At 43.1% G+C, this 24,483-nt stretch overlaps 1 protein-coding gene across 1 annotated transcript; it reads right to left on the bottom strand.

Moving 5' to 3' along the window:
* Positions 1-401: 401 nt before the first annotated feature.
* UTP25 (UTP25 small subunit processor component) lies at positions 402-24,397 on the bottom strand. Its single transcript, XM_030302581.2, has 12 exons — positions 24,177-24,397; positions 23,202-23,241; positions 21,733-21,967; positions 19,847-20,008; positions 17,828-17,916; positions 15,479-15,889; positions 13,480-13,699; positions 11,438-11,640; positions 9,880-10,062; positions 9,631-9,743; positions 8,615-8,860; positions 402-1,317 (listed from the first exon to the last, which is right to left on the bottom strand). The coding sequence occupies exons 1-12, from the start codon at positions 24,281-24,283 to the stop codon at positions 1,074-1,076; spliced, it is 2,253 nt and encodes a 750-aa protein (XP_030158441.1). The 5' UTR covers positions 24,284-24,397; the 3' UTR covers positions 402-1,073.
* Positions 24,398-24,483: the final 86 nt, after the last annotated feature.

The raw sequence follows: 24,483 nt of genomic DNA on the forward strand, positions 1-24,483 counted from the left end.
ACTACAGAGGTACGACAATGAAAGGCAACATGTAATTCTCAACTATCTCCTTTTGCTATTAAGGACATGACTGGACCACTTGGCAAAACCTGAATGGTGGCCAAGGATTAGACGGCAATAAGTATTAATGGCAGTTTCCTGATTTGATATTTGTTTTCTGGTTACATGGAAAAATGTCCTTGTTTACAGGAAATACACACTACATCCAGGGGTAATTTTTACAAATGACAGGCCCATCAAGTCAGCAACTTATTCTCAAATGGTTTAGGTTCAGGACTTACAATTTTTCTGGGAATATTTCAAAATAAAAATGTTTTTAGAAGTGTGATTTCCATTTTTATCTGTATAGGACTTAAAAAAGGGCCACCATAATAATGAAGACAGTGACATGAAGACAGATGTCATGACACCAAGAGTCTCACAAAATTATTTCTTGAAACAGAGTAAAGATCAATGTTATTTCAAATAACACGATTTTAAGTGTATATTTTACAACATTTACTATTGTGAGTTAAAAAAAAAAAGCAGTGAATGTATTCTTCTAGGCTGAATTAAAATAGAATATTTAAGATTTAAAAAAGTTTGGCTGGGGAAAAATAATAGTTTTGCAAAACACATGTGATCCACAATTAAGATGGTATTCAGCAGCAAGAAGTCTCCCAATATTCTCACAACCAATTCTCACAAGCAATGACATGTATGCCTTACTTTAAGGAAGCATCAGACAGAAATAGGCGAATCTGAAAGAATTTACCAAGTGTAATAAATTAGAGAATAAAATAACACCAGGAGAATTTATGGCTTACAAAAAGTTTCACAAGTAGAACGTTTTCCTTCTGCCCACCTCTCAGAGTTCTATTAGCTCCCTCCTGATCTCTGAAAGATGTGCCCAGAATCTGGTTTACATTTAACTTTTCAGGGACGTGTGACCTAAAGAGAAAGACGTATCCGCTCCGCTGCTGCCCGGTGCTCCTTCCCGGAGCAGTCCTTGCGTAAGTGATCAGAACTGGGTCCAAGTGGCACAGAACCAAGCGTCAGGTATCCCGCCAGTACCGTTTCTGTCCGACAAGTTCTCATCTTTCTCCAGTAACGAAGAGGTGGACGTTCTTGTGGGACTGCAGCATCTGCGCAGCCCGCTCCACGCCGACCACAGCAGCCAACCTCTGGGCGTCGTACTTGGAGTAGAGGACAGTGCAAGTCCAGGTGGCTTCCTCTCCTCTGCTGGTGGCTCTCAGCATGTTACAGACTTCGCTGTACAAGTGGGGATATGTTGGCAGTTCATAGAAAATCAGGTTCCTGATCCCTTTTATGGTATACCTATTAGGAGGGGAAAGAGAGGCTATATCTCCTTGAGAACATTTATGGAAAAGCTACCTGAGAGTTCGGCAGGGGCGCAGCTCCCTCTTGCTGCTCCATGCTCAAGGAGGAAGATAATGGCTCACCATCCGACAGACCAAAGGTTATTTGGAGTTGGAAGGGCTTATTTTGTGACAACGTATCTGAATTCCTAATGTTTGGCTTGAGATAGTGCTAAAACAAATTTGCATTTCTTGAGCCTACTCTGGGTAGACCAAGGTAGGATGGGGAAGAACAGTAGACTAGGATTAAAGATCTGTCACAGAAAATTTAAAAAGTAAACACAACTTAACGTTACCCTTATTATAATCGGGCAAAACAGAATGTCCTGTAATGGCAATGAGGTCAGACCCAGGTCGTAAAATGAACTGCATAAACTGTAAAGGAGTTCCCATCAGTCTTCTCTTGTCACTCTGCAGACACGCTAACTCCATGGCAGATGTCCCACGTTCACCCATTTACAAAATCCTGACTGAGGACCCATCAGGCGTTACGGAACAGCAATTAGTTTCAACAGCTCGTGCACTTCTCTCCCTGCTGCAGCGCTGTATACAGTGGTGGGGTGGGGGTGGGGGGGGGGGGGGGGGCAAGGTGCGGACCTTAGGGACTCACCGTATGGTTCGGGTCCGGGTCAATTATTTCCTCTGGGGCCCCATAACAAAAGATTTTATAGTTGACAAAGTTCTGATTTTTCCTGCTAAAGCCCTCTCATACGCTGCTGATGTAAGACTCACTTGGGAATTCTATTTTATTCACAGAGGATCCGCTTTCCTTGTCTTCTTATCCCACAGATCATCCTGATCTCTCTGGAGACCCTCATCTTCCAAACTGTAACTGCAACCCACTACTTGGTTCACTTTTCCACATTACCATAAGGAAGGAATTCCAATGGCTAATGAACTTGAGTACACTGTCCTACCTCACTAGTTATCGAAACAAACAAAAGCAAACACCAAGTTCCACTTGTGCTTTGTACGTAGAAAACTCAAGAGAGCACTGCTTCCACACTAACCAGAAAAAGCCACATAACCTATGTTCCTTTTCCTGAGCCTAGACAGCACATGTCACAAGGCAACCAAGTGAACTGATTCAATGGTATGCTGGTGTATGTTTAAGAACTGGTTCTCAGTGGGGAAGAGAGGGTGCGGATTTGAAGCAATTGCCAAATTCTGTGGTGTAAATACTCCCACCGTGGCCAATTTCAAGCTACCAACGTTATGTTGCTAAACTTGGGAGTCGGGAAGAGATGGGCAAGCAGATCTCACGAGCCAGCCCACCACTGACTGAATTCCAGAGTGACAAACCTCTCCGAAGAGAGAGTTTCTGGCAGAGCACAGGAGGAAGAGGGCAGCTGCCAAGAAAATGGGTAGCAAGAAAAGAGCTGTACAAATTCTTAAAGGGCAAACGTAGGCCTTTGCGACAGTTCGGAACCCTTGAGATTGGTGGACACTCCTTTAGCTCGCGTTCACATCGTTGAGCTCTCTTCTACAGGCCTCCGATGGGGGTCGTGGAGAAAGGTGGGAGGCGAGGCAGGAGACCTGAGAGAGACTCCTCGGTGCAGACATGAAACCTCACTCACTTCCCAGACCCATATGTATATGAAGTAAAATCTGAAACTTCTGAGAGAGGGGCAAAGGTCAAGAGCTGGGGCTGGGGCCTTAAAGGCCCACCCATGCTTCCTCACCACAAGACTTACACCCAGTAAAAAGCAGCAGCAGACTGTCCCTGGGGAAAGAACACAAATCCATTCAGCCCAAGATCCCACACTGACATAAGCACAGGTCTGCCACCACCGTGGGAGAAGCAGGAAGTTCTTTCCTACCAAGATCCCTCACAGATTCAAGGTAGGGTTTGGCTGCCACGGAGTGGGCTGCAGGAATGCTGACCGGGCCCCAGCTCCGCGGCCTAGGACGAACAGGGCCCGCCTCAAACCAAGCCACGCGGAGAGAACCCCAATCCCACCTCAAGCCTCGCAGGGAGTAACAAGCAAGAGCAGCCTGCTGCTGCAAAAGGGGCTCGAGTGGGGAGAGACCCCTCCTCTGTCACAGGGGCACAGGGCTTGGTGGAAGCCGAGAGAAGATGGACACTGGGAAAAGACCTGCCGGTACCCCCAGGCCCTACACTAAGCACTGACTGCTAGAGGAATTTGAAGTCTGTGGTGCATGGAAGGTTAGCTACAGTAATAACCAAATCCTGACTCGATTCACAACTCCCACACGAGTGGCTTGAAGAGTAAGAGGTATGCCTGATTGTAAGTACTACCCATCTCAACCCCTACATTCAATTGACAATTACAAACACACACACACACACACACGCACGCACACATGCAAGACTCTTTAAAAGACATTAACACACTGAGGAATCACTCTGGCTATCAAGTCACTGGCAACAAGTGGGGTTTTGCAGAAATAGGCTAATGGAGTATAAATTATTGTGTGTGTATTTTGGGGAGGGAGAGAAGATATGGAGAAGACAGAGGGAGGGAGCAAAGGGCAATGCATAATAAATTTTTCAATGTATACAGTTTTTGAGCTAACAAGTTTTCCTGTCTAAATTTATTCTAATAAAATAACTAGACAACTATGCCATCAATTATGCACATAGATGTTCTTGGCATTGTTGCATATAATAGAACAATTTTTTTAGAATCTATATACCCATGAAACGGAAACTGAGCTACTTATATATCCATACAACACACTATATGCCATTTAAAAGGATGCAATACACACCTCATAGCTTACTTATAAATAGGAAAGGTACTTTCACAATGAAGAGATCTAGCAGATACACTTTGACCAAGTGATTACATTCAACATCACCAAAAATGATACAAACCGACATTATGTGCCTCTTGACAAGACAGAGTGGAAAGTATACAATATCCTCTATGTGGAGTTCTCGCCAAAAGATGTTTAATCTAGTCTGAACATCACTGCACTATGAATCACCTGTCTGGTTGTGTGCTTGAAATATCTGTGCTTCGTTCCCATCCCCAGACACAGGGATTTAATTGGCACTGGGGTGTATGCCTTGGGTATTTGGATCTTTAAAAGCTCCCCAAGGGGATTTTAATGTACAGCAAAATCTGGGAACCAGTGATCTGAATAATAAAACAAAACAACCTGAATAATAAAACAAAACAATTATACAATCTAGGCTTTGGGACATTCTGTAGGAAACTGGATTGGCTCTTCAAAAAATGTCAAGGGGAAAAAAAGCAACAGAATTATTTTAGATCAAGGTTTCTTAACCTCCACACTACTGACCTATTGAGCCAGATAATTCTTTGTTGTGGGGCTAGCCTCTGTACTCTAGGGTATCCAGAAACATCCTGGCCGCAATCCACTAGAAGCACTAGACCACTAGAATAACCCTCCAGTTTTGACCACCAAAAATGTCTTCTGGAACAAAACTGCCCCCAGCTGAGAACTACTAAGACAGACTAAAGAAACATTAACCAAATGTAATGTATGATCCTTAACTGAATCCCGGATTATGGGGTGTAACAGCTACAATGGTCATCAGGACAACAATGAAAATTTGAATACAGACTATGTATCAGATGATATTACTATAATAATATCAAGTGGTTTGATAGTGGTATTACCATTAGATAAAATAATATTCTTGTTTTTAGGAGCTACATGTTGAAAGATTTAGGGGTTCAATGTCATGAAGCCTCTGAACTTGTTTACAAATGGTTCAGAAAGAAAAATTAAGATGTGAATGGACAGAGAGAAGGAAAGACAGAGAACAGGGGTGCATACAAATGTGGCAAAATGCTAACAGCTGGTGAAATCCCAGCAAAAGGAGCTATCGACGTTCACTATTATAGTCTTACAATTTCCTGTGAAATGAAATCTTTCCAAATAAAAAGCTGGGGGAAGGGAGGACATGATAGAGCTATGTATGTCAACTTAAAAATGCACCCATGATACACAAATACATATGCCAAAATGTTAACATATTAAAATTCTTTTTCAATGAACACATAAAATGCATAAAAGAAAAAAATCCCAACGAGTACAATGTAATCCCAATTTAGTTAAAAAAAAAAAATGTGTGTGTGGGGGTACACACGTTTGTACATGTGCACATATTTTTCACATTAAAAAAACACACTAAAATGGGTATTAATATCAGGGCAGTGAGATTCCATTTTCTTTTTTTTAACCTACATTTTCCAAGTTCTCTACAACAATTGTCTAACACTCTTAGAATCAGCGTACTTATAAAACAAAACAACAAAACAAATTCTACTAAGTGCTGTATTTAAAACCCAAGAAGATCTTTCTCAGTTTCAATCTCCCACAACTGACTAGGTATCTCCTGGAAACAGTGAACATGGTGACGGCCTCTTCAGAGGGACAGTTACTGTCGATTCTCCATAATGTTCAGCATCCCTTCCCCTGTGTAGCTTCTTCCTCCCCTGGAACAGGTTTTGGGTCTTCAGTGACCCCTAGAAATAGGACTCAATGGCTGGATGGGAACTTTAACTAAGGACAAAGGACATTCAGATGTCGACCTCACCTACCAAATGTGAAAGATAAATGAGGCACTCACAGCTGATTTGAAAGGCTGGCTTCTCCACATTGTCTATAAAGCTGGTCTGCTATTTCCAGAACTGGGGATTCTCACGTAGGGGCTGGGAGTAGTCAGAAATATCCCAGTATGCCTGGGTGACTCAGTCGGTTAAGCATCTGACTTTGGCTCAGGTCATGGCCTCATGGTTTGTGAGTCTGACCCCGTATCGGGCTCTGTGCTGACAGCTTGGAGCCTGAAGCCTGCTTTGGATTCTGTGTCTGTCTGTCTGTCTCTCTCTCTCTCTGCCCCTCCCCTCCCTCTCTGCCTCTCTCCTGCCGGCGCTCTCTTTCTCTCTCGAAAATAAACATTAAGAAAAAAAAAGGAAGATAAAAGAAATACCCCAGCAGCCTTTCCCAACCCCATAAATCCCACCTCCAGAGTTTCTGACTTGTGCCCTGGTTAAGAATTCTCCCTGCTGTAGCAACCCAGTGATAAAGCTCACAGAAAGGACTGTGAAGCATCCCATCCTTTGGTGGGCCATCATGACCAAAGGCCTGTCCAATCCTAAGATTCAACTCGTTTCATCCCCCAATCCCCACAAAAAAATGAATCATCTTCTGGATGAAAATGTTTTGCTAGCTCACAAAAAAGCAGTGGTATTTCTAACACTGCCTACTTCTAGAGAGAATATAAATACAGAATTTCAGAGCTGGATATTAAAGTTTAACATATGTTTCCCAAGGTCAAATCGAATCACAAAGGCATTGCAGATAAAAGCACCTATCATCACTTTGATGACCTTTCAAGCAAAAAAATCTAGAGCTGGAAACTTTGAGATAATTAGCAGTCGCAGAACACTGAAGCACATTGTTTCTATTCATCTTCAATCCAGGACAGGATATACTCACGAACCTGGTCCAGGGTATAAGGCAAGTGGTACATGCTTGATTTGTCTTTATAATGATTTGGGGGCTAAATAGTTTGGTAAATACAGTGGTGTAAGCCAGTGGATTGTGCTGCCTACTTAAGACATCATGCCCTCTCCTTGAAAAGCTGCTATATGAGAACACTCTTTTCCTCCCGGCTTAATTCATACTTGCTATAGACCATCACGCTGGGAAATTTTCCAATCCATACACTTCACTTAAAAGGCTTGCTTTCATGTGTCAAGCTGACAGAAAACTAAGGGCTCTTAAGACCTGCCAAGTGCAAACTCCCCCAAAATATCACTTTCCAACATGAATGAAAACAACAACTCACCGGAACAAAGCAAATAACGATGCCAAAATTCATCAGCACTCTTTGGCCAAACAGCCCTGTGTAGGTGGCCCAGAATGGAGCCCAGAGAACACAAATGTAGCCGTTTCTCCTCTCTCCACTCACAGATCACCTAGTCAGCAGAATAGCCAAAGAGGTCATGTCATGTCAGCTCAGCCCTGGTGGGATGCTAGATTCCTCCCTCCCCATCTTAGTAACAAGAACATGTCTGGGGAGCACATCCTAACATCAGGATAAACTAAAAGGCAAAGCAATGCCAATGTGCATCATCAAATATGCTCCAAAGCCTAGAAGAGTTCTTACATGTTTGGAGTTCTCTGAGAAAAAGTGCCCCTCAGTAGTACACGTGACTGCGAATTAATAAAACAGTAAAGGCAAAACGTAAATTCACTGAACATTATTGTGAATCAGGAAAGAAGAGATAATAGGATGCAATTTTCCCTCTCTCTGTAGATAAGGGTTTAAAAAGGGCTTTTCACTTGGCAGCAGAGACAAACTTGGCAAAACAATAAAATACCTGACTTCTCGGGGCACGAAAGGTTGCAAACAGTAACAGAAAGCCCAATATTACTAACACTCTAATTAGAATTTTTTTAAAAAGGCCAATCCAGGGGCGCCTGGGTGGCTCAGTCAGTTAAGCGTCCAACTTCGGCTCAGGTCATGATCTCATGGTTTGTGAGTTCGAGCCCCACATCGGGCTCTGTGCTGACAGCTCAGAGCTTGGAGCCTGCTTCGGATTCTGTGTCCCCCTCTCTCTGCCCCTCGCCCCCCACTTCTCAAAAGTAAATAAACATTTAAAAAAAAATTTTTTTAAAGGCCAGTCCAACTTGTTTTGTCAAAATCACATAGTGGGGAAGCAAAGCAAATTCTGAAATCATTAAATATTCAGTTGTAAGCCCCTCATCTTTTGCCTCCTACAAACAAGGGGCCCCTCGCTCCTCGTCTCCTTGGTCAGGAAGTGTGTGTGCACCTCTTCAAGACACACTGGAACTTTCTGAACACTGACTTTGTGCTCAGCCTCCACCTCCGCCTCCACAGACCACACAGTCCCTGGTATTTTGGCTTTGCTTCCATGACAGGGCCCTCTGCTTCCTACAGTCACTTCAGTTGTGCTATCTAGAGTTGTTCAACTCAGTCATGTCTTTCTTGAGGTGTACAACCACAGCTACAGGAAGCATCCCCAAGTGTGGACCCGCTCCAGACCCACACAGATTATACTGTAGTCACTCATTTGTTTCTACATTCTCCAACAATGCCCATTTGGGGAGGAAGCCAACCAACCAACCAAGAAGAGCCTGTCCAGTTCCAAAACTCTCTGGCTCCTCTACAAAAGGTAGACACAAGAGGACCTCACAACACTGCAAAGCTTACCATGCACTCAGAAGTAGGCCATGATCCACACTGCATTTTCCCCTCCTGAGAGGACACTCAAAACCTGGCACTACTTTACCTTTTGTAGAAATGGAAGCGTTCTGTGAGGAGCAGAAACTGCTTCTCTCCTTGAAGGAAGAAGTGTCTGGCCCTGGAGACACCAGACTTCGGGGTGTACTCGCAGATGTGGGTGAAGTTCAGTTCTTCCTTCTTGAAGTAATTTCGGAGGCGCACAAAGTCAAAGTAGGAGGGGATATAGATGAGCGTGTGAGACATGACTGCATCACGATACTGAGGCAAAATCTTGTTCACAAAAAAGTTAAACCTGATTTGGAAAAGCAAAGGGCAAAGTCAATGACCGAGAGATTAGCCCTCAGTGTCCTCACTAACTGGGTTACCCTGAGCAAGTCACAATCTCCTTCTACCTCCCCCAAAAGGCCAGTATGGCCTACCTCATCACAAAGAGATTATGTAAGGATAAAAAAATAAGTGCTAACACTATTCATTGTAACAAATAGATGCGATGCCAGTATATCTCAGAGAATTATTCTAGAAGTACATACACAAACCATTGACTCACGCATTCATTCATTCTGTTGTCAATCAACAAATCATCACTGAACAACTCCCATGGTCCCCTGACCAACACCATGAGGAGACAGGGAAAATGCAGAGAGAATTAAAAACACTGGAACCTTGATGTCTGCAGGAAGCAAAAGGTGAAGGGCTTAGAGTTGAATATTTAAAGGTTTCAAAAATAAAAAAAGAAAAAAGTAAAGGTTTCAGTGTTCGCTTCTGGGCATTAATTCCTGCTCTGAAGGGCTTAAAATTAAGTTGTTGACATAGAACACTCTGCAGCATTAACCAGTGTAATGTAATTAAGAAATGCCCCAATCTTGTGGAAAGGCCCCGATCTGCAGTACTAATGCTATCACTAACCAGCTGGGGCACTAGGACAAGGTACCATTCCTCTCTGGGCTTCAGTCTCCTCCTCTGTCAATGATGATTAGGTTCAATTATCTCATCTCATAGGCCAAAGCCAAATCCCTCTCTCTGACCCCCAAGTGTCCAATGGGACCAGGAAGGGATAGGTACCTGTCATCAATCACTGAAGCTAGGTTTTCAGCTTCCATCCTCTGGAAGACATGTGGAAGCTGCACCAGGACATGGCTGATGGAGCCTGTCATTGGGACGTTCCTCACAGCCACCTGTCAGGAGGCAATTAGAGTGTCAGGAGGCCAGCCATCCCCACTGCTGATCAAATGCCATCTTCTCCTTATGCCTCATGACCCAAACAGTACACAGTGCTTCATGAAGACCCAGAGAAACAAGGAGAGAGCCCACCTGGCCTTGCAGATTGACACAGTACTTGTTGAACACGGAGTTGATCTGGGCATCCTGCAGGGCCCCGAAAAGCAGTGTCTGGCGATAATACTTGGACCAATTATTGAGGCTCCACATCCTCACTCGAGAGAAGTCCACCCCATGTGAATCCAATGGCAGTAGGTTCATGTGGTTCATCAAATGCTTTGAACAAAAATAACTACCATTAATTTTTATTCTGGATGTACCTGTTGGGCACTGCTAAGCATTTTATAAATCTATCATCTTGTTAACCCCATGGGCTATGTACAATCAACCTCCAAATCACACCAGAAAATCAAGGCCCAGATGGGTGTGAATTGCCCAGTTAGGTGAACACTGCCAAAAGGAAGGTAAGCTAAAACTGACCATCTCTTGGATCTTTCAGAAAGGATCAAAATGGTACTTGCAGGAATATTCCTTTAAAAGGAACTTCAGAAATGTTGCCTGGTCACTCTATGGGTTCTTCAGTCCCAGACTTGGATAAGAAGAGAAATGACATGGAAAACAGAGCTGTTGTTCTTCAGTGACTTAGTTCTCAAACATAAGGAGATCCCCAGAGACACAACACCTGCCTTTCCCTCAAATTAAGAAATAAGACTCAGCTATCAACATGCCTTTTCTATCTTCATTGTATTTTCACCTGGAAATCTATATTAACAGACAACAAGTACTATAAATGTATTCCCTCCTTTATGACTAAATGCTCCCCTTTATCTGCCCCAACCTTCCTGCAAGCCCTGGGACTACAGAAGCAAGTTCTCATGTGCCTGTAAAAACCAAACCTATGGCTCTGTGGTAAGGATTATTCCAAAGCAAAAATGGTCAACACTGCAGAGTATGTGGGGAAGGAGGAAAAATTACAGCATATTACAGTAGGAAGATAAAGACCTCCTACATTTCTCTGTAAAACAAGATCACACATTAAGAAATCCTGAGCCACATTTCCCATTTCCTCTGAAGGCCAAACAAGAGAGAATGAGCATAACTGGTAGGAAGAAGTAGTCAGGTAAAGACCTTCCAGGTTAAAAGGAACCAACCTACCAACCAGCCACTCAAGTGGTCTATTCACAGAAGTGACCTTTGAAGGGAAGAAATCTTTGCTGGAGATATGACAATACTGACAAGAATTTTTATTTCTCTGCATGATTATTGACCAATCTGTGGGTAGAAAACGGGACAAAAGGCTTTTTCAAACTGGAAAATGTGAAACATTTCCATTTCCAAACTGAGTTCTCACTTGGACTTAAATAGCCCTTTAAGAGTTAAACCACTGGTGCGCCTGGGTGGGTCAGTGGATCGAGGGTCTGACCTCAGCTCAGGTCATGATCTCATGGTGCATGGGCTTGAGCCCCATGTTGAGCTTTGCGCTGACAGCACAGAACCTGTTTCACATTCTTTGTCTCCCTCTCCCTCTCCCTCCCCCACTCACGCACATGCTCTCTCTCAAAAATAAGTATTAAAAAAGAAAAAAAAAAGGCTTAAACAACTCTCCCTAAATGTGAACTTTGTCACTCTAAATGTAAATGACCACCATTACCAGGACATGCTCCCAGTTCTGCATCAGGTAAATGTCAGCTTGATCAATGATGAGAAGCTCAATAGAAGACAAAAAGTCAAAATCTCTCTTTTTCTCTCCTTCTCCACCAATGATGGTCCTCAAGCCCAGCGGGGAGGCAATGAGGATGTCGGAGGAGTAAAAGGGGGCATACAGTCGGATGCTCCTCTGAAGGATTGCCACTCCTACAGGAAACAGCCAAGTGCACATTACTTCATTAGTTCCCACCAAGCCATTGGCTTTCACCCTCTGATGTATGTTGTACCTTCACATCTTTCCCTTAGCACATAACCATGTTCAAGTTGTTTCACTTACTAAAATAATAATAATCTTCCCTCTCTTGAGTCTATGGTCCCATCTAGCTCCCCTTCTCTTCTTTTCCTTTAGGGCCAACTTCCCCAGAGGATGGTCTCCACTTAGAAACCTCCCACTCATTCCTCAATGCATCACAATCTGGCTCAATTCTCAGCACTCCACTAAAATGACTCTTGCCAAGGTCACCAATTCAATGACACTTTAGTGTTTCTTATCACAAATGCATAAAGCAGCATATTGAACCAATCTTCCTTGAAATGTTCTTTTCCTCACTTTAATACTCACTTCCATTTCTATAGCTGACCTGGCCCATATCAATCTTTCCAGATCCAAACAGCTCTTCCACAAATCCCTGATTTGGCTGTAAGTTCTACTTTCACTCTACCTAAGTTTATGGGTAATAAATGGGTATTCACCATTTACCAATAAATTGGTATTCACCAACCACGACTGTAACATCACCTCTACAATGATCTGTATTTCCAGCCCACATCTCTTTGCTGAGCTCAAAACTGACATCATCAGCAGCTTGCAGGACACTTGCACATGTTTAAAACTAAACATCAACTCTTGGGGTGCCTGGGTGGCTCAGCTCGTTGGGTGGCCAACTTTGGCTCAGGTCATGATGTCATGGTTTGTGGGTTTGAGCCCTGCATCAGGCTCTGGGCCAACAGCTCAGAGCCTCGACCCTTCTTTGGATTCTGTGTCTCCCTCTCTCTCTGTCCGTCCCCTGCTCATGCTGTCTCTCAAAAACAAACATTAAAAAAAATGTAAAACTAAACATCAACTCCTGTCCCGTTTCACCTGACACTCCAGTCCTGCTAAAGCCTATATAAATCTTAGGTCATGCCTGGCTTATTCACCCTGATGCCTCTGCACATGCAGTTTCCTGTCTGAAATCTTTTCCTACATGCTGACCGCCCCTCTTTGTAACTTTCTATAAATGGCACCTCCACCAGGAGGCCTTCCCTATCTTGTCCTCGTTTGGAGTACAGAAATTGCTTTAAACACTCCCAGAACATCCACTGCATCCTCTGATAAGTACTTATCATGATCATTCTATATTGTTTTCCCATGAGGCTGGATTTCCTTAGCAACAGGAACCATAACTTTTATTTCTGTATCTCTAGCTTCCTAACAGTACCCGGCACCCAATAGATGCTTTATAAATGTTTGTTGAATGAACATTTTCCCAAGAACATTACTCTATCAATACACAACCAACCAAGTATATGGGAGTTGAACGAGACAAGCAAACACAAAACAAGTTGGGTGGCAGTTGGTAAGTCCTGAGTGGAGACAATTCAGGGGTAGGCACTCTACATGGCCAGTAGGAGGAAAGTCCACCATTATGCGTAGACACTCAGTTTATTTAGCCTCCCCCGAGGGACCCACTCAGCCTGTGTCACTTCCAACTCCCCTGTAGCATCAACTACTAGCTATGGGTGTGCTGAGACATTTGTTATAAATGTGCACGTATCTTTATATAAGAGCTTCAGAGATGCTCCACCCTTAGCCCAGCGTCCACCCCATTAGCCAAGCAAAACTCTCTCCTCTGGCAGACAAGATGTTTCAAATGCACCCCACCCCTGTTAGGAGGACATCTCAACCCCCTGAGAGAATGCCTAATTCCAGGCTTCTAGTCTTCGGCCATGAGAACCTCACACTGTAGGTCCCTTGGGGTCTGAGTTCTGACAAGGAGGAATTACCAATCCGAAAGTGGTCATCGATGTTGCCGACAAACACAGCTTCATAATCCTCAGGCCTCTTCAGGTTGGGTGGTCTCTCCTCAGGATCTGAGCCATACTCTCCCTTAAACCTCTTTTTATTGCTCACAATTATTTTCTTCTTGCTGTCGCCCTCGAGGAGGCTGATGAAGAGCTGGACCACCCGCAGAGCAGCTTCCCGGAAAGGCACCACTATCAGCACCTGTGGAGGAAGCAGCAGCAGCCTTGGTGGGACCAGGGGAAGGATGGGCAGCTGCAAGTGAGCCTGCTGAGGACATGGAGCTCAAGAACCCTCCACAGAGCGGCAGCCCCTGGAAGGGCTCATATCTAGATCACCCCTTTTGCACAGGACCTGGCTCAGTACTAGAAGCTGAGTACCTCTCATATCCACAGTACTATGTCCTGTGGACTTTAAGCTCATGGCCCCACAGGAGGCATTTCTCAACCAGAATGTCGAAATACCTTTCAGGATTAAGTCAATGCCTTTAACAGCTGCCCACTAGCAAAAACCCAATAGAAACATACAAGTGGCAAGGAATGGTACTCATTTCTGTCTCCCATAGAACTTAGTATTGGTATTTTTGTCCATAAGCCTCAAAGGGTAAATATATAATGAATAAATAAATGAATTAGTTGTAATAAGTAGAGAACAAATAAAGCTGGTAAGGAAAAGGATTAATGAATCACTACTTTTCTAGAATGTTCTTTAGTACATTTTTCAGAAATGATGATAAAGCATTTCTGAAATAAGATCATATCTCAATGGAAAATTAAGTTTTCCAAACATTTCCAAAAATGCTTAAAGTTACAACTGTTAAGAATGAAAACAGAATATGCTTGATAAATAAATTTCTAACTAGCCTTCTGTAAATATCAACAATGTGAACAGCCCATCAGATCACACAATCCATCAAATTCTAAATGTGCTTCACGGTTAATCTGCTTCATTTTTCTCTACAACTGTAAATGGAAACAGATAAATCTATAATCCTTATGTCCAAGACTCAGTTTCCCAGAAAGGGAACCAGCACAGCTGGAGAGGTGTCATGATTCAGCCTGGTACAGTGCAGCAGTGAGGACCCAAGATTGAAGAGGGACAAGTTACTGGCCTAGCAGCCACGCTATGTAAGCGTCCAGGCTTCAATTTCCCCAGCTTTCAAGTAAGGGGTTGGACCAAGAAATGTCTAAGATCCGCATCAGTATTAAACCCTAGAATCCTACTAAACTCAGTAAAACAATCTAAAAAATCTTTTTAGATTCTTCAATATGGAGGGATATAGGCTAAGGGGGTATAGGAAATGGACGACACAAGATGTAGCCACTTAACATGAATAACATGAGCACAACTAAAACACATTTCTTCCCAAAGCCCCCAAATCAACTGGAACTTATGCTTATGAACCCACATTAATGTAATAGTTTTAGGCAGTAATAACTATATAATGGAAAAATAGGAATTTGTTTTCCAAGGTTTACATATGTATGTGGCTCAGTGAAGAGAATCCTTGGTTCTAATCCCATCTCTGCTACTTGAGCATCCCTGGTTCTCTTTAGCAAGGTCCTCTATGAATCTGGGTCTCTGTTCATAGCTTTAACATCCAGGGATTGGATAAAAGGCTTACTAAGGTTCCATCCAGCTCTGACAATCATCAAGAGGAGATTTACAATGAAGTGTCATTTACACATGTTCAGGGTTATCTTTAAGGAAAACTATCACGGAAGTACCTGTGACTTACAAGTTTCCAGTTAAATCCACAAATATGCAGCTAGACACAGTCCACTGAGCTGTCTACTGTACTGCTCTGACACTACCTGGCCCAACTAACATGCTCACTCTTGGACTCATTAATTATTCCAGAATTCATATCATTAAAATAGTCGAGTACCTGCCAAGTGCGAGGCAGTGCCCATATGGCAGTACCTATATGGCAGTGCCTTGCAGCCTCCTTCTTGAGGACAAAGTCCTCCTGCTGTCACTCACCTTGGGCCTTGTTAGCCCTTGGTCTCTGAAGTCATCATCGTCACCCACCCCAAGTTTCTGGCTGCGGCGTCTGCTATTGTTACCGAGCACCTGGGCGTTGGCTTTGAGGACATGATTTATTACATGCAAGCAGTACACATGGCGGATCTCCTCCCCATTCTTCAGGGCGGTCCTTTCTGGGTAGAAAAGGTCCCGGTAAGAATTCATAATTAGGAAGAGCTCTTTCTGGAGGGGTGTGAAGGGGCTACTTGATTTAGGGGAACCAGAGACGAACTGGCTGTTGGTCTTGGTCCAGGTGGATTCCAGAGGCTTCTGGAGATGAAGTGACTTTAAGTCAATGTCCTTTGATGGTTTAAATGTTTCCAACTTCTGAAACTTTGATGAAAAGACAAGCTGGCCCAATATGGGCCACTAGGAAAGAGACAGATCAAGAGCTAAGTTAGAAATGCAAAAAATAAAAAATAAAGTTAAATCAAAAAAAAAAGAAATGCATTATACTATGTTACACTCACACAATTCCTAATCTACCAAGATCTTTCTGATTTACAAGATCATTTTGTTTAATCCTAACCAACAACCCTACAAGGTAGATGCTATAATGCTCTTCTTACAGTTTAGGAAAGCCGAGGTTCAGAGAGGTTATATGATTCAGACAAACTTTCCAGGAGAGGACAGAGCTAAGAGCCAGAGCCCAAGGGTTCTGACTTCCAACCTGACCTCTTCACTGTGTCAGTGTGTCCCAAACTATTCTGTGGAATATGTTATAGGAAATCAAAATTCATTGCAGAAGAGAAAGGGCTCCAAGGTCAAATAACTTTGGTAAACATCACAAAAGCTAATCCTCCTCCGGGAGAGTCACAATGTATATTAAATACAAAAGGTTCTGGTGAGTCCTGTGATAAGAACTCTGTTCTATTTTATTTAACCTAAAGTTCTCCAAATTTACTTGGACATGGAATAGTTTTTTTTGGGGGGGGGGGTACAGCTATTAAAATCCTAAAGTATATTTTTGTGAGACACCAGTTTGGAAATTTTTGCACTGTAACAAAACTGATGACCTGGGGTGGGAGGTGGGGGGACAAAAAGAATGATCTCAGCAATAAAAAGAATCATTAATATGCACCAACGATTGGGATGAATCTCAAGGGAATTATGCAAAGTAAAAAAAGCCAATCTGTAGGATTCTTTTTTTTTTTAATGTTCATTTATTTTGAGAGAGAGTGCGCGGTGCATGTGTGCATGCAAGGGAGGGGCAGAGAGAGAAGAGAGAGAATACCAAGCAGATTCCATGCTGCCAGCACAGAGCCCCACACAGGGTTCGATCTCACAAACCATGAGATCCTGACCTGAGCTGAAATCAAGAGTCAGATGCTTAACTGACTGAGCCACCCAGGCATCCCAGGGTTCTTTTACATAACACTTTTGAAATGACAAAACTGTAAAATGGAGAACAGACAGTGATTACCAAGGATTAGGAATCAGAGGCAGGGAGGGAGGTGTGGTTTTAAAAGGGCAAGTGGGAACAAGAGAGATCTTTAAAGTGCTGGAAATGTTCTGCATCTTGACTTTGGTGGTGGACAGAGGACACTTAACACAGTGCAGAACTTAACACACACACAGAAGAGTAGGAGCAAAACCGGGGAAAGTTGAATAAGACAGAAGAGCATGTCAATGTCAATTTCCTGGCCCTGATACTATACCACAGTTTTGCGAGATGTTACCAATGGGGGAAAGTGGGCAAAGGGCATAAGGGGTGTCTTTATTTCTTACAATTGAATCTATAATTATTATCTCAGTAAAAATTTCAATTAAACAAGGATGACCAATTCTTATAAACAGCATGAGCTGGTGAAAAACAAAAAACACAAAGAAGTAAAAAATTGCTCCACATTTGCATTACTTAGTTGTGAACCTATCTCAGATTATTTCAAACAAACAGCAGCAGTAGCTACTGTTTTACTCAACACTTTCTATGTATCAGTCAGTAAACTAAATTTCTTCATTTTGAGATAAGCACTGTTGACCCCCTCTAACAGATGAGAAGAGTGGAGATCAAAAAGGTAGATTAACTTGCCTTACGTCATGCAACAACGCCTCTCAGATGCTGATCTAAACCCTGGTGTACCTGTCTCCAAAGCCACTCTTCTCTGGCTCCCACACTCCAGCTTCCCCAGGCCTTTCTAGCTACACCTGTGCTCCCCTAGGCTCTTCCAGCCTTCCTAGGTTATGCTCCCCTGTCCCATCTACCACCAGCATGTATCATATGTTCGAGGAGACCGCCAAAACCCAAGACCATTGTTTTACTTGGAGCTTTACTTCGTTTGTGACCACTAACCAAGCAACACTTACTTTTAGCTGGTGAGTAGTTTTGGAATTTGTGGCAACAGCTTGAATTTCTTTTTCTTTCAGTTCTTTGTTCACATGCTGTAGAAATGGATCTAATTCAGAAATCCAGAATGTCAGAACACTTGGAGAAAACAGGTGTTTTCTTGGTCTTCCCTCTAAACAACACACTTCTTTCCATGGTGTTAACTCATCCTTTCTCCCATCTGATCTCCCCACCCTCTCTCCCAGCTCAAAAGTTTCCAATGGGTTCCTTTTCCTAACACACTTCTCTAATTACTTTACTTCCCAGCTCAAAACCCTTGAAGAAGCTTCTCAGTCTGAAATCTGGGGTGCTGCAGGACGTACAACTCCAATCTACTTCTCCAATACAATCTTTGAATTACATGGCCCTCAAACTCTTCTGCCACTGTGGGATTCCTTCCTTCGATGAAAAATTCTATTCTGTCCTTCACCTCATTTTTGTATGTCCAAATATTATCAGTTTAATGTTATCTCCTGACTCACAATAAATGTTTCCCTAGAGCCTACCGTGCCAGGCACAGTGCTGGTTCCACTAACAGGCCATCCTCAGTGCCCTGCGGACAGTACCCCCACCCCATCCCTACCCACCCACTGCAACACATATATGTGCAGATTTGTCTCATACACTAGACTGTAAGATCCCTGACAGCAGGTCCATGTCTGACTTATCTAACATTGCAGGACATGCAGAAATGCTCAATACTCAACTGAGTTGAACAAATGATCCAAATGGTAGCATCTGTAATCGGGGTTATCTCCAGTCCTCTGAGCTGCCCACCCAACCTTGTCTTCCAGTCCCACTCATTAAGAAGTAGAGAAAAGTTGGGGCGCCTAGGTGGCTCAGTCAGTTGTGTCTGACTTGATTTCAGCTCAGGTCATGATCTCAGTTTGTGAGATCTAGTGCAGGGCCTGCTAGGGATTCTTCCCTCCCCCACTATCACGCACACATGTGCTCTCTCCCAAAATAAATAAACTTCAAAAAAAATTTTTTTAAAGAAGCAGAGAAAAGGTAAATGACCTATGCAAGGATCCAAATGGTAAAACTTCAAATGCAATGCACTTTCTACTGAACACCTAAGACAGAACAATAGGACATAAGAATTCTAGGTGCTTATATACCTATACAGGCAAAACAACCAGAGAAATTTTAGGATAATCAAGCTTCCTAATGTCACCTCCAATGTTTTTGAAGTTTTGATGGTTCAGAATGGGGTTTGTGCCCAAATTCTACCTGCTAACTTCTCTTTCTCCAGCACAACATCCAACGGAACCAAATAAACCAAATATGGATCAAAATTTCAGCTTCAGTAATTGTAGAGCTAGGTTGAAGAAAGGCAATGGGGCCAAAAAGGCCATCAGAGCAAAGAACAAGACCAACCTGACTTGCCTGCCAGGCACAGGCTGACAAAGTGGAGCTGAGAGAGAGAGCAGAGACCTACCTACCCCCACCACAGCCAGACCTTGTCCAAGTCACTGCCACTGGGACACAGGCATGACCAAGAGGCTGAGAGAGACTGGAGAGACAGGATGGAGCTTTCTGGCCTCTAAGGGGCTCCCTGGTAATGAGGACCAATCAGATTAGCCAGTCCTGAGTCTACAAATCTGGAAAACTCCTGCTCCAATAACAAAGAGCAAGTGAAGGGCAGAGAGAAAAGTGCAAAATACTTTTCTCCTTTCTCTTCCTTCCCTGCTTGGGGAGAAAATCAGAGGTCTTCCCCTGACTCCCAACTGTGGAGATCCGGGATCCAGGGAACCGGCCTTCCCTACTATCACTCTTAGGCGGTTTGTCCTACTAAATAGCCTCCTGATTCCCAACACTGCCTAACCACTGAAAACCACAAAATACCTTTGGGAAATATTTCTTTCCAGCTCTAGATGGAGCTGCTAACCCGTTTTTATTGCTGCTCATGCCAGTAACCAGAGACTTAACGGGGTGTATTAGCCCACAAGCCTCCATGCTAAGCACCTGGTGAAAGTGAACAACACACACTGTGCTCTGACCTTGTGATGCATTCAGAGAACACGTGCCTCCACTCTCCTCTTCAAGAAAATTGGTTTCCAGGCTGAAGAGTGACTCGTGTTTTGCATCTGTAAACTCCTCGGAGGATTCTTGTGATGTGCCAAGTGGCCCATCCCCACCTTTTCCCTCAGGGTCAGGAGGACCTGTCATTTTGAGAAACATTTTATAAAATTATTTATGCATAAATATAATTATACCTCTGTGGACCAGTAAAACTTAATTCTTTAGCCCAAATCAACACTGATGTTCATTACTATTATTTATTTTTAAGCAAATTCAGGTGGAAGACTTAGGTTTCAAAATTAAGCCTGACCGCTGACCCCGTTCCAGTTAGGAATTTATTGTAAGATGATAACTGGACAAAGTACACTAAGATGAACATGTAAGGATGTTTAATGCAGCACTGATTATGACCAGAAATAACTGGAAAAATTGATTTCATCCTTTTCTACCAATGGAGTAATAATTAAGTTACCACATAGCATTTACAACGAAATACTGTGTAATTAAGAAGCTAATATGAATCCACAATTACTCACAGAGAAAAGGACTGTGGTACACTATTAAAGAAAAAAAGTAAATTACAGAAGTGTATGAGACCATTACACACACACACACACACACACTTCTACTCACACTTGTATCCATAAAAAAGTAATCTGGAGGATTACATAAAACGCTAAAGGTGTTTATCCCAAGGTACGAGAGATACAGGTTAACTATACGACCCTCTTGAGTTTTATAATTAAAAAAAACAACCTCACAAACTTTTCATTTTCAAAAATCCAAAACAGGAAATAAAAAAACAAAACAAAAAGCCCCCTAAGTCTGAGGCAATAAACTTTCATCCCAGTGAAACTGAATTAAAATACTAAGGATGGTGAATGACATCTTAGAGAGAAAAATACAGCTGTAAGGAAAATAGGCCTTCAGATAGTAAGATATAAAAAGTTACTCAGATACACTGACAATGGGATGTTACTCCAGCAATACAAAGTCATGAATTGCTAACAACACATAAATGACATGGATGAACCACAAAAACATGAGGAGCCAAAGCAGCCAGACACAGGAAAGTATACACTGTATGCTTCCACTTATATGAATTTCTAGAACAGCCAAAACTAATCTGTAGGGAAAGAATGCAGGTCGGTGGTTGCCTGATGCCAGCAGGGAGAAATGGACTCTAAAGAGACAAGACACCTTTTGGAAGTGTTGGAAATGTTCTGAATCTTGATTTTGGTGATAATAGCACGGATGTACACGTTTGTCAAATGCCTCAAGCTGTATACTTAAAACGGGTACGCTTTATTGTACGTAAATCACAGCTCCATAAAGTTGGTTTCAAAGTTAGAGGAAAAAAGTCACCTGGAGGTCCGAGTGAGAGAATTCCTTTAAACTTCCAATCTCAGCTCTTCTCTGCAGCCTGCCCCCATTTACTCCAGCATGCAACCACTTGGCATTTCTCCCAAGCCTTACAGCTAGTTGTTACATACAAATCTGCTGCTTCAAAATGTTTGTGTTTTTATGTCTGTCTTCCATTAAATTTGGTTTCTCTAAGGGACAATGATCTCTTTAACTGAAACTGTCACAAAAACAGAATTATGTCCCCTTTCCTCTGAATCAAGAAAACTTTAACTAGGATTGATGAAGACCTGGAAATTATAAGCAAAAATATTACTTCTGCATTTTTCTGGCCAGAGGGCCCTGTATTTTCATCGGACTCTCAAAGATATCACTGAACCAACCAAGGTTAAGAGTCTCTGCTTTGGATCCATGTGCTTTCCCCCAACTCACTCAGTACAGGGAGGGCACTGTGCTCAGGGGGCAATCTGTCCCGACACAGAGGAAGTCTGAAGACACTTACTCTCCCGCACTTCGGCAGACTCGGGCACTGTCTCCTCCTCCACGGTGACATCACTTTCACCATCATCATCGTCCATTTCTGCCTCATCTACAGCACTGTCTTCTTCCACTTCTTCCTCCTCCTCCTCTTCCTCTGAAACATTCTTTAATGTGGCGAGTAGTCTGTGGTACCCAGAAACTTGCTCTGGTTCGCTCTCCGCTTCACTTTCAGAACCTGAAGTATCTGAACTCTCTGACTAAAAGGAAAATGGGAATTTTTGAAACAGAAACAAACCATTCGTTTCTACCCTATGATTATTATCATCAGACCAAAAGTATAACAGGTTCAGACTTTCATAAATAAAAATTAGTTTTTCTGTAAATATGCAATCCTATCTATTCAACCATGCCCAACAACAAAGTTATTTTATTTTTTTTAGAAAAAAATTTTTTTTATATTCATTTATTTTCGAGAGACAGAATGAGACAAAGTGAGAGTGGGGGAGAGGCAGAGAGAAAGGGAGACACAGGATCGGAAGCAGGCTCCAGGCTCTGAGCTGTCAGCACAGAGCCCGACGTGGGGCTTGAACCCCCGAGCCATGAGGTCATGACCTGAACCAAAGTCAGATGCTCAACCAGTTGAGCCACCGAGGGGCCCCAACAAAGTTATTTTAAAAAGGTAGATTGGCTATGATTCTAGGAACTTTCACCTTCTTTGAACTGATAATGTTCCACATGGGAAGAAAGCTGACTAAAAACAGAGCTTTGGGTTATGAGAACTAATTTTTTTTATAACTATTTTTAATGTTTATTTTTGAGATAGAGAGAGAGAGCAAGAGAGAGAGAGAGAGAGAGAGTGAGTATGTGAGCACGGAAGGAGCAGAGAGAGAGAGGGAAACACAGAATCCAAGGCAGGCTCCAGGCTCTGAGCACAGCACAGAGCCCGACGCGGAACTCGAACTCATGAACTGCAAGATCATGACCTGAGCCGAAGTCAGATACTTAAATGACGGAGCTGCCCACAGGTCCCAGAAGTTAAACTAATCTATGTGTTAGATACTTGGCACCTTGAAAGGAACAAAAAGAAAATGACAATACAACAAAAGAATTTAGTGGGGGGTTTTTTGTTTTTTGGTTTTTTTTAGTTTGTTGTAATGAGTTAGGACCCCTGTTCAGTTTGCATTGTTTGTCGCTCCTTTTATGTTAAGTAAACAAGATACTCCTTAGGATTCACCAAGAGAGGCCTCTAATAAGCCTCCTTACCAGGTTCGAACAGGCTGATCTCTCAGGAGAGTTTCAAACTCTGGTTACTGTATTAGTTGTCACAATGACATTTTAACAGACATCTGCATTCAAAAGTACACATTACTAAAATAATAGCTTAAGTCTAAAATCGAAAGAAGTGGAAATGTAGCCAGACTTCATCGTTATTATATACAATCTTAAAACAACCCAGAACCAACTAGTGTAAAAAAAAGTATAAAGCATTACCGGTTGATAAATCTGTGGTTTTCCTTCCTTTCCTGAAACCCTGAGAAGAAACAAGTTATGTTAAACTCTACTAGCATGTAGCAACTAGTAAAAAGTCTAATGATACAACTTTATTTTTTATTTGAGAGAGACAGAGCGAGCGCATGCGCAAGCTCCAGCAGAGGAGAGGGGCAGAGAGAGGGAGTGTTAAGCAGGCCCCATGCTCAGCATACAGCCCGGTGCCAGGCTCAATCCAAAGACCTGAACGGAAATCAAGAGTTGAACGCTCAACGAACAGGCGCCCATAATGACACAACTTTAAGTGAAAAAAGCAGAATATACCATTATAAATACATAACTATAGTCACATAAAAACTATGTATGCTCTTGGACAGGGATTGTAAGAATACAGCAAACTGTTAATTGACAAAAGTTTAACAACGTCACAATGACAAACACAGTACCTGGCTCTCATCGGAAAGAAGTATCAATTTAGCAAATAAAATACATTTTCTAGCACATTGCTTCATTACAATGTCCTCAACTGCTGATGAAGCAGCCCTAAGTGGAGTGGCGGGTGAGGACTAAGATCATAACTGGGAGTCCGGACACTCAAAGGAAACCACAACTACCGATACACTGGTTTCCTCATTGTAACTGGATAAATCAGTAATGTCGAAAGGCCCAGACAACTCTTTGAAAACACAAAACACCAAAATCAATGTTAGAAAACCTCTGACAGTACGAAAAGCAGCCCCCCACCCCATAGGGGGCGTGCGGTCCAGCATAAAGCTAAGGGCTCAACAAAAGGCAGGAAGACCCACGAAGAACCCCATCCCACGCGGGATGCCACCGAAATCCTCCCAGGCCGCGGGGGAAGCGCGGGAAGCGGTGGGGAGCGGGGGGCGCCGCTCTGTCCCGATCCCCAGGGAGACCAGCGGACCCAACCCGGGAAAAGCCACGGACACGGCTGGCCCCGGCAGTGCCCCTCCATACCTGTCATAGAAGGGATGCTCCTCGCCGAAATCCCGAAGATGCTTCTTCTGCTTTTTAGTCAGGGTGTTGAGCAGCTGGCTCTGGCTCCGGCTCCCGCGTTTGCCCATAGCAAAAACGTCAAGGTCGCCCACCTTCAAGAGCCGCGTTTCCCACCTGTTAGCTGTCTCAACTCACTCACGCGAGGTCGCCCACGGCGCTTTACGGCGGAACCAGGTTGCCATAAAGCAGAGCCGTTTTACGTCGCCTTGTACGACAGGCGTTAGAACTTCCTGGTCTCGATTCCGCCCTCTAGCGAGACCCTTTGGAA

This window comes from Lynx canadensis, chromosome F1 (assembly GCF_007474595.2).
Source record: "Lynx canadensis isolate LIC74 chromosome F1, mLynCan4.pri.v2, whole genome shotgun sequence".
Lineage (NCBI taxonomy): Eukaryota > Metazoa > Chordata > Mammalia > Carnivora > Felidae > Lynx > Lynx canadensis.